This window comes from Fundulus heteroclitus, chromosome 4 (genome assembly GCF_011125445.2).
Source record: "Fundulus heteroclitus isolate FHET01 chromosome 4, MU-UCD_Fhet_4.1, whole genome shotgun sequence".
Lineage (NCBI taxonomy): Eukaryota > Metazoa > Chordata > Actinopteri > Cyprinodontiformes > Fundulidae > Fundulus > Fundulus heteroclitus.
This window is the reverse complement of record NC_046364.1, coordinates 38,287,379-38,298,859: the sequence shown is the minus strand read 5'-3', so window position 1 is coordinate 38,298,859 and position 11,481 is coordinate 38,287,379. Positions and strand designations below refer to the sequence as shown.

Below are 11,481 nucleotides of genomic sequence, written 5' to 3'. Positions count from 1 at the left end.
ATGAATGGTTTAAATCTTTCAATTATGCTGCTTTTAAATGTCAGTAGTTGTGCTAATTGTGCTTCTTAATGTACAGTGATGTCATTTACTTCTTGGTAAAGCCTCGGTAACATTTTAACCAGTCATGAGAGACGTATAAGAAGCAGTACAGGACTTTCTGTACTGTGCTGTACGGTCCTCCTGTCTTCTGCATCACTTGTCAGACATTAGGTGCACATTAGATGTGACAAGTACTGCTGAGATGAGAAAAGCCTGATGGAGGAGGACTGAGCTGATGGCAGCAGAAAGATCTAGAAATGCAGCATTATGCCAAAGTTTAGACTTCCCAAAAAAAAAAAAAAAAAAGAACAGTTTTGTTGAGTTTTTTTGACTTTGGCTTTTTTTTTTTTTTAAACTGATTTTCAGTCAAACCCCTTTAACTCCCCAATGCCTGTATAGTTCTGCATCATGTACCTTAAAGGAAATTAGGCAAACTTCACTAAAGGAATGAACTTTATCCACTTAGAGGTGTTTTATTTCATGTAGCCATTACTATTCACATTCAGAATCGTGACGTAATATTTCGTAGTGAACCTCACGATGACCTCGGAACTATTCCAGTTTGAAGAAATCAAGTTGCTCAGCCCTCATGGTTCTTTGCTTCGTCTTGTTTAAGAGAGTCCAAATGCAGCTTCAGATGACATTCATATAAACAGGACCGTAGAACAATAAGCAGAAAATGTTCATAAAGACATGAAAGCTGGTTAATTTAGCTTTCTGTTGGCTAAGCTAATAATTTGATTTGTTTAAAGAAAAGCCTAGAGATACCCTAATAAAGACAGGATAACCACCAAGACCGCCTTAAAAGACATTAAGAAAGTCAGGCCACTCAGAAGGCAAACAGTAGAAATGATTCAAGACTTTTGTGCCTATCCACAGAGATTAGCTTATAAATTACTATCACGTTAATGATTTCTCTTTCATTTATCCTTAATTAAGCCATGTAGTTATCAGTGTTTCTGTGATAACTAAATTAAGACCTGACTGAAGCACTTTCATCCACCGACCTGACGCGTACTACGACCTGCCACTTTGGCATATTTCTTACAGCGACACACAAGATGTTGAGATTCTGTCGTCTTGTTCGCACGGCCGTCTCCTCTTCTCGCATCATCTTCTGCTTCAGAGTGCTGTGTGAGTGTGTTGAACGGCGGTGGCAGAAAAGGGGAGGGGGGGGGGCGAGTTGGAATAACATCGCTCAACCTTCTGTGCTGTTTGCAGTCTGTTGAGGGTTTCTATGGAAACCCACAGCCTTGGAAACCTTGCATCTAAGTCCAGATGAAGTGATGATGCTTTGGTCTGTCTCTGCCCTGAGAGTGTTTCTTCCCTCTTTGTGAACCAGCTTGGTGTTTCTGTTTTGGATGGCGTGAACTGGATCTGTCATGCAAAAAAGTTCTAACAGTCAAATATATCCAGATTAATAAAAAGTCTTTGCAAAACCTTCTTACTGACATTATAGTTGCCTTAACATTAATATTTTTTGGACCTATTTTAAGGGTTGAGGAATCATTATCTCTTCTATTATTTAAAACTTATGTCTTTCCCCCACATGTTTAAGTCATTGCTTTTTTATTTAATTTTTTATTTATTTATTTTTTTGGGATTTGCAGATGGCGATACGTCTGTCATGAATTTAGAGCACAGAGTGTAGAGGTTCATGAGTCACTGCTACAGAACTTGTGAAATAACTACAACAATAAACGAGATGGCTGAAGGCTCGTTGTGACTCAGATGTGAACTCATCAGCCACTGGTTTTTATGCACCAAGGTCCTTTCACGCAAGTCAGCATGCATGGTTTTGGGTGTTTCTCACCAAATATCCATGAAGGCTGACACATGTATGACAAACATGACATAAAGCAAAGAAAAATAACAGAAAAAAAAAAACATACTCCTTTGGTTATTTTTCCCCTTAACATTTAAGCAGAAGAAATATGGCACATTTTATTACCACATGCATAAATGTAAACTGCTTCCCTCTTGTAAGTTTGCCAGGGCCACCTATTATTAACTTGATGAAAAGATTTTGGTTTTGCAGCTACCGGCAATAGGTTTATTGCTGATTTATATTTGTGTTTTTATAATTAGGGTTGCATTTTTTGTCATCATCTGGGATTACCTTCTAGTGAGCATGGCAATGAAAGATGTTCACAATTTCTTGTGAGGAAAAAGGTTATTTAATAAACCTGTAACCTTTATAACAGTTGAAAAAGTGTTGAATAGTTTCATACAAAATTTTAATGCAAGAGTTAGTTTTTCAAATTTTTAAAGCTTTTGACCTCTTTGACTGTGTATTTTTTCGCCTTTGCTAGCTTCATACAATCGGCTTCAAATTTCAGCGGTTACTATCCTGCTTTTACAAATAAATACAAAGCAAATTAATATTTTTTTTAATCTGACAGCTGTGTCCATAATCAGAACATTTTCATACAGTATAAATATAAAAATTCAGGATGCATATTATGACTTCAAATGAATTTATTGAGGTTAAAAAAAAGTTTTGAAACAGCCCAGTTGTAGATGTCCACTAATATCTGTGAATCATCTTTAAAGAGGCAGAGTTCCATCTCAGTATTAAAATATGGTTCATTGCCCTACAAAGACATATATTTCTTATTTAAATCATATTCTTTAATATTTTATTGTACAGATCTTCAGTTGTAGTTTCCTGCAAATAAATAGTCATTTGAGATAACAGAGTTTGGCTACAAAAGTGCCTTGGAAACATTCAGATGTTTTGATATTAAACATATATTTGAGGAAATCTGGCACAGAAGGTTGAACATAGTGAATTAGTGAAACATGTTTCAGATGCCTTTAGAGGGGATTTTTTTATATTGTGAAATAGTACTTTGGACTGAGAAATTATAGCAGCAAACGGCTAGTTAGGATGCTGAGTGTTAAATCCCCTTGGTATATAATAGTACTTGTTTGCATATAAAACTTATTCCCCAATTTATAGCTGTGGAAAACTATAACACAATCTGATGCTTGCTTTTCAGATAGATAGATTGATACAACATATACTGTAATATTTAATAAATTATAATATGCAATCCAATGAGGCTCCTTTGTCAGATTAAAGGTAAGTTTCAAAACCTTTAAGCAAGTATTTAACATACATTTAATTGATTATTCATTTCTGTATTAGATTGTTGCTGTTTTTTTTTTTGTTCTGATAAATTTCTAATATTAAATGCTTTTTTCATTCACAGTAAGCAAAAAAATCATCAAAATTAACAAAAATATAATGCTTGAAAACATCAGTGTGTGTATCATTAATCTATACAATGTTTTTCACTTTGTACATATAAAAAAAACTAAAACTTTTCAACAATATTAAAATGTATTTAATGGGTCTGTACTTACAACAGTTTTGCTGTTGGACAGTTCCTGGCTGAATAGACGGTTGCATACCATTTTCAGATGACTGGCATTACAGCTTCCTGAATGGATCCTTTGCTAAATCATCTTGTTACAGAAAAGTGCTAAATAAATAAACTTGCCTTGCCTTGCCTTTGAAAGCTACAAGGAGTAGACATTTGATATTACGCATGCAGCAGGTATCCAACTAGGCTTTAGGACTACTGGCTCACATAGGTGCTTTCCATGATAAAAAGTGGGGTTAAACTCATTTATCCCAGATTCCCTTTAGCTTTTTAAGCCTTGATATTTTATGTAATATTTGAAAAATCTGCTAAAAAATCCAAGCCTATAGTCTAACATATTGAATCTATGATTGCTGGTGAATGATAATTGTTATGCAGTCATAAAGCTATTCAGTTCTTCATTGACACAAATTTGTTTTTAACGGTTTACTCAATATTCTCAAACATTGAGGTTTTCCAACCTTTTAAAAACCAATTGAGATTAATGTCCTTTTAATGTTCATTATACTTGTTTTGCATGTTCATACACACTATGTTATTGGTCAAAAATGCTTTAGATATGCTGAAAAACGTTCCTAAGATCTTTGAAACTTTAAAATAAAAAGTACCAAACAAAGTAAGCTGAATATTTGGCTGTTCAAAGCACAACACCAAACTTTTTATTTATTTATTTATTGCTAATCTTGTTTTCTGGGATTTGAACATTGATTTGTTTGAACAGAAATCATTTCTTAAAAGGTTGAATTTGCACATGAAATTTTGGAAGTTACTAGGTTCACTGTGGCCCCGGGACAATCATCCCATCACTACCAGCTTCACCTTTGTGCCAGTCCAGAAATATCTGTAAAGACTCTTACATGTAAAACTATTAAGAAGCTAAAGGAGCATCTGTGTCACTCTCCTTTAACGATATTTTAACACTAAGGTTGTTAAGTCGGAGACTAATCCCCTGCTTGAAATACCTCTAAGTGCATTAGATGTATGTATCTCCAGCTTTGTATTGAACACAACCTGGATCTGACATTCGTCCCAACTACTGCTGGTGAGATTCATGTCAAAAGGCAACTATGCACCGCTCCATGGCGTAAAGATACATCTTTAGCACCAGCAGAGATCTCTTTAAACTAAATGCACGTTTTCAAGTGTGTTTCAACGTTTTATTATAATAAATATACTAGATCGTATTTACATGACCTGAAACTGCAGCATAGACTGTATGTACAAATCTTCTATTCACACGTTGCAATGTTTTACATTCAAAACTGCAAGAAAACCCTGAATAGAAACAAGAGCAGGCTTTACAGTGAAAAGGTGCGATAACAAACAGCTGTGCGCATCCCGTCCTCCGTCCCCTGAAGCCTCTGAAATGGGATACAGTTGAGTAAGATGCGGTTGTAGAGATTATTACGATACATTAGAACTGTGCAGACAGGAGTGTGGAGCAGTGCAGATTTGTGCACACCCTGCCAAAGTGATGAGTAGGGATTAGCTGTTGGCTCTAGTTTCCAAAGGCAAGAAGCACAAACCTAATTTTTAGACTAGATGTTTCTCCTGCTTGTGTGAACAACCCGGACTCTCCTGGGTTGAAAGCGAGTCTTTAAAGCGTCGCTCAGACAGACATCAACGGGGATACTTAACCGAAGGCTACATTTACGCTTGAGCTTTTCCACTAATCCACTTGGATTACGTGTGGTGTATATCCCCCTGATGGCCAGACACTGTCACGTAATTTTATGACTCCCCCCCGCCCCCCTCCTCCTCCAAAAATACATGACCTATTGCCCCGTCCACATGCCTTTAAGGACGGATGGCCACTCTCTCCACACTGTCTACATTGTTCTAGTAGCCTATGTTACGCGCAACTCCTCAGCTCCATCAAATACATTCACAAATCCAAGAAAGATTGATAACTTTGGGTAATAACACATTTTCGCCGCTTCAAGACCTCCCGTGTCGTGGGGCTCCTGTCCTTTCTCACGGCAGCCTCCCGTGGAAAGCCAAGAAGGTGTCCCTTTAGAGCAGCCTGCTTTTGGTCAGCCAGTTCCCTACATATTGACAACTAAATATCCCAGAACCAGGGCGACTGTTAGGATGACAAAAAACACCAACACGGCTCCAATGGACGTGGAGCCCCCCTCCCTGCCCCCTCCGCCTTCATCGTCTTTGGGCTCCTCTTCGCAGATGGAGATGACGCCCACGGAAGAGTTCCCCACGCTCATGTTGGACTTGAGCTCGGCGCCCGCCTCCTGCTTCGCCACCACGGCCCACGGCGCCACCTGCACCTTCATCTCCATCTCCTCCATCATCTGGCTCACCTGGGTGATCTCGCTCTGCAGGTCCCGGAGGTCCGCCGTGTCGATGTTGCTGTCGGCCTCGTACTTCATGTTCTGGACGCTCATGGCCCGGGCTGCCACCGCGTTGGTGTTGCCGGTCATGCCCGTCTGGATGAGGTGCCGGGTGGGCACCTTGAGGGGGAAGTCCTGCCCTATCTCCAAGGACCTCTTCATGTCCACCTCCAGCAGCTCCATGCTGCTGGAGAACAGCACCCAGAGGCGCTCGTACTCGGCGCGGTCCTCCTTGCTGATGGTCTTGTCTTTGAGCAGGGTGGTCAGTTTAGTCCTGTTGGCCACGGCCAGCTCCTGGGCTTTCTTGCGGGTCTTCTTCAGCTCCTCTCGCAGGTTCTGGGAATCCGACGTGCTTCCCAGCGCGATGACCAGGTGCCTGTAGCAGGCTGTGACTTTGTTCAAAGCATCCAGCATTGTTTTGCATTCCTCTTTCCCCATGGCCGATTGGAAAAAATTAAATAAAAAATAGAATATCCTCCTTTAAAAACAGCAAACCGAAGAATCTTTGGAAGAAAAGGCGAGGTTAGTTGTGGTGCTCTGGTCCTTCTCCTCGGTTCACTTTCCACGGGAGCACAACGCCCGCTCTACAGATCCACGCAGCGCTCCATGCAGAGGAAATTCATCTCTATCCATGCTCCCTCTTCAGTGCGAGCAGGCACACAGAGCGGCTTAGAAATTAATGCTTCCGTCGCCTAAAAGGCTTTAGGACACATTTGCGCTTCCTCGTCACGGGATCAAACGGCACCAGAGCCCGTCCCCTTCAGAACCGACACGAACTGATGTGAAAGAATCCGATTTTTTTTTTTTTTTTTTTTTTTTTTTATCTGAGCCTGTGATCCAGAATCAGCTACAGGTGCCCCGACATCCGCCTTTCTGCACAATGCCTTCCTCCGTCATTGGTCGGGAGCAACACGCAGCCTGGAGACGCTGGTGTTTTCATTCAGTGTTACGGAGAGAGCGGGCTGCGAGGCGCCCGCCAGCATGTCGCCTTGTTTCTCTGGGGAGAGCTGTCCACTTCAGCACCCTGTCGATGACGTTTAAATACCAGCGAGCGCCTTCAGAGCTCACATGTGCGCACAAAACAGGGCCGTTCAGAAGGCAGGCAGGGAGACGGGGTAGCTCCTTCTCCCATTGGTTTGATCCACGCAGGCATTTTCCTCAGCTGCGTCCTGCCATTGGCTGCTCCGCAAAGCCTATAAAGGCTGCTGCGCGGAAAAGCCATCATCCATCTTCAAGCTGGATTCCTGTATATTGCCAGCGACTGTCAGAGGCGAGTCGGACAATTGGCGACCCTAGAAAAATCATTGCTGACCTAATGTATAATGAGCTCTCCTGATACACAGAGGCATCTAAAAAATATTGTATACCATCAATCTATAATCCATATATTTTAGCAATTGAATTCAAAATGTGAACAATATCTAGTTTTTTTACCAGTATTGATATTAATATATTTTATTTACAAGTGCCTTTCATGAAACTACATATCATTGCATAAATGGAAACTAAAAAAACAGGAAATCCAGATTTAAAAACAAAAAACATTAACACCTTAGTCCTAAACCTAACCCCTGGTCTAGAAAAAAGTGAGTACCAAAAAAAGATAATAAACTTTACAGCAAAATATGTATGTATATATATATATATATATATATATATATATATATATATATATATATATATATATATATATATATATATATATATATATATATATATATATATGATGTGATGACCCAAAAAAGCTGATTTGTTGACCACTGGAAAATGATGATGTGATTAATGTGAGAGGTGAAACATTGGGAGTTATCAAGGATGACACCCAGACTCATAGCCTGAGGTGAGGGGAACACTATAAAGCTGTCAATGGAAAGAAATAAACTGTCTATTTTGGACAATAGTGATGTTGCTGAATCGTGTGGAAGACTGTTGATTGGACAGTTTCATCAGACATGGGCACCGTCCACAATGAGGGTAGGCCCAAAAAAAGTATTTGTTAAAAAAGCTAGCTGTTCACATGGTGCTGCATCAAACGTATTTGTGGAAAGTTGCATGTAAGGAAAACTGTGAGAAAACAAAAATATAAATTGTCATTAAAATTAACAAAATGACATGCTTGAAATATATCAACAATATATGTAATGAATCATGAATGTCACTTTTTGAGTTAAATTACTGAAATAAATGTATTCTTTGACAATTTTTGGATTTATTACGATGCACCTGTATGTCATAATATCACTGTTAATCCTCAGTTAATATGACTTAATATGAGCAGAAGGTTTTGTAAGATGCCACAACTTTTTCCCCTCACATATTTTTTAGGGTTTGCTGATACACAAACCATCTGCTGGATAATGTGTTGTTAGTAAGTTGGCTCCTGCTGTGCTAGGAGGCGTGTGGCGAATAGGAAGGCTGTATGGTATTTGCCTGCTTTGCTCTTTTTACATTATTGAAGCGGATGGGGCCTAATGATCCAGTGACTGCAATGTGGAGCTAATGGACTAAAGAGCAGGGGATGCCTCGAGAAGGAGTGGGGGAGCTTGCTGCTTGTCTGGGATGCCATCTGCAGTGATAACAGGGTTATTTCTGATCTTTGCTCGCACTCTGAAATAGAAAACTCTTTGCTCACTGAAGCTGCATGCATATTGCTTACACATTAGGCTATAGTGTAAAAAAAAAAAAAAACATAGTATGTGTTTGAAAGTGCTGTGGGATCAAACAAGAATGAGGTTTGCAATGTGACAAACAAGACCCTCAGACTGTAAACAACTCGAAATGTGGGATTTAAACTCTGACTTCACAGCCTTTGCTCAGAACTAGGAAATAAAGGCAAAAGTGTCTGTCTGCTTTTTTCTGTAAGGGGATTGCAGATAAGCTGCTCTGTTGGACTCAAGTGTGCAGGATGAGTCAGAATTGCTCTCATAGAGAACACATCATGGGGACTTTGATTTTCTGATTTTCTGTGCACAGATTCCCAGCAATTCCCTCAGACAAGTAGCAAAAGCCCTATCAGATGATAGTCATACTTTTACACTGACCCGAAACAGGAAAATGCCAAAAAAATGACACTTTAAGATAAGTATTGCTTTTCTACTATTTTATGATATAACGTGACTGAGCTGTCACATGCAAAAAGAGATAATTTGCTTCATTTCAGCTTCACAATACTACAAGATTGATGTTACGTAATCCCCTGTATGTTCCATTGGTTTTAGTAGGAAAATCACAGCCAAGTACTTTTAGTTTAATTCACTTTAAAAACGTACCTGCAGCAAATCTGGACACCTCTTTAAAATCAAGGACTTAGTTAATCCACTGAAATGTTTATGAACACAACGGCAGAATGAAAAGACATCAGCAACGCCCATAGATATGCAGTCGCTGCCGCCCATCATTTTGAGAGTTACAAGGTCTTTTTGCAGCAGTTGATGCTTCATTATCTACAGTGTTAAAGATCATTCTCAAGTGCAAAAAAAAAAAAAAAATTCAAGACTGCTCCCGATTATCCCGAGAGGTAATGTCCCAGCAAATTTTCAAGCGTTTTTAGAGAAACCGCAAAAAAAACATGAACACCATTTCAAGCTGTCAAGCATTGTCCCTGAGCTGGGAAATCATTTTAATCAGTTAATCATTTAATTAGTTCATTCAAAAACATACTAATTTGAGAGTATCTAAACATCTCCGCTGCATACAGTTTCACAACACACATTATTTAAGGGTCGATGAAGGAAGATTTGGACACAGTAACTTTGGATATAGATATGCTTCAAAATGTGGATAATTGCATTTTTTATCAATCTACAGTATAATAGACAACAAAGTTTGAGATCATTACATTTTTAAGTTAAAAATGTTCCTTCCCAAAGTAACTTGCTGCTTTGGGAGTATATAGAGATCGTTGTGCTCAAAGCTCAACAAGCCTTGCTCACTTAATATTCTATTCTGAATGATTGGATAGAAACCATGTGTGAATTTAGGTCTTCAGGTCTTACCTTTGGGCGTTGGAGTTTAAATCAGGTCCTGTTGGTTTGGTCAAAGACAAATTTTTCATGAAAGTCTTTAGCTGTTTTTTTTAAATAACTTGCTACCAATGAGCCAAAGATTTACTTATTCATCAGTTTATTTATTTGTGTAGGTGATAGATGGATAGATGGATACTGTACTGTCCCCACTGGGAAATTTGTCTTGGACATTGCACGCTAAACAAAGCTGCTTCAACAATTAAATACTCTACAAACAATTAAAATCAAACCAATTCAAGTCTTTATTGGGCCTGAGAACAAAGTATCCAGGTAAAGTTTTTTTTTTCTGTTCCCAGACAAGTCTCACTTCTTCTTGTCGATCCTGGAACCTGTTGTGTCAACACACAGAATAAAGTTTTTTTTTACATTAAATTAAACCATATTTTTGACATGAAAGCTGTTATAAAAAGAATATTTTCTTTCTCCCCAATACACCCTTTTCACTATATATTTCCATCACATATTAAAGCTGATCCTCAGATCAAATTTAAAAGGGGGAAAAAAGTGTGTCTTGGGGTCAAGTGGGATTTTATTGCTCATTTGAGACATGCTGTGAAAACACCAAGAGCAAAGTATTCATGTGAATGCTGAACAAAAACATATGCAGACCCAAGACCGATGACATGATTCAAACAGTAATCCAGATTAGCACATTGCTGCAACTCCCTGGATTATCAATGTAATGCACACTAATGTATCTTCTAATGGAGAATGTTAAGAGTCTGCCTTGTGTTTTTCATCATATGGACTCTTTTTAGACAGGAAATGGAGCTTTGCATTAAAATGCTTGGCTCAAAGCTCATTGCTTTTTTCTGCAAATTCTTTCGAGGACTTTTTAAAATCCTTGTCAACCCTTTCGATAATCCAAGGAGAAAAATATCTTCATTCACTTTAGTAACAGGATGCTTTCTGTAGAAGCTTTGCTGTTGCCATGTTTTTACCACATCTATGGACCTTCCAATAGCGGTTTTACTGCTGAATAAAAAAAAACATCTAGAACCAGAGTCAGCCATGTAACAATTAAACATTAAAAAAAATTATGTCAGATGAAGAAACAATGCTCAAATGTATTGTTCAGGTCAGATGTTTACGTACACTGATGATGTGCATCAATGCTGGATTACATTATGGGTTTGGATGATATTTTGACGTTTTTCTTTATTTTGTTAAAGGGGTGACCCATCTGAATAATTCTCAACTTGTGTAAATGTAATTCTGCTCCATAGCTTTTCACTGAGTTCCTGGGCATTTCCCAATATTTTGAGTATTGGTTGATCCAGTGAGTGATGCCAAACTAGCCCCTTATGCTGCCAAAGATAAACTACCAGTTGCAGTCACTCTTGATCACTAAATAAAAGGCCTTAACCATGTCCGTTTAAAACTCAGTCTGAAACCTAACTGGTTCTTGAACGATGGTGCAAGTACCCCGGCGAGTAACTGGGCTGTCTTTAGGAGTACTCAGAATAAATTTTGCAAATAATCAGTTATTTGCAAAGTACGTTTAAACAAGTTACTCATGTTGAAGCGCTAATTTCCTTCAAATCCCAAAAAGATGAATTGTTTAAACACACTGATCCTCCCTTCCACCATATAAATAAAAAATGCTAAGAAACTTCAGTATGTACACGCACAGTAGCTGGTGCTGTGTTTGTCTCTGAAGTTTCAATTTAAATCTGGGAATCA

The 11,481-nt window shown here is 38.7% G+C and overlaps 1 protein-coding gene across 1 annotated transcript; it reads right to left on the bottom strand.

Moving 5' to 3' along the window:
- Nucleotides 1-2,502: 2,502 nt before the first annotated feature.
- Nucleotides 2,503-6,866, bottom strand: LOC105929983 (regulator of G protein signaling 9 binding protein). The gene has a single exon (XM_012867944.3). The coding sequence runs from the start codon at nt 6,209-6,211 to the stop codon at nt 5,474-5,476; it is 738 nt and encodes a 245-aa protein (XP_012723398.2). The 5' UTR covers nt 6,212-6,866; the 3' UTR covers nt 2,503-5,473.
- Nucleotides 6,867-11,481: the final 4,615 nt, after the last annotated feature.

Excerpts from the sequence above, each read along its gene's own strand:
- LOC105929983 (XM_012867944.3), bottom strand. The coding sequence starts at position 6,211 with ATGGGGAAAGAGGAATGCAAAACAATGCTGGATGCTTTGAACAAAGTC.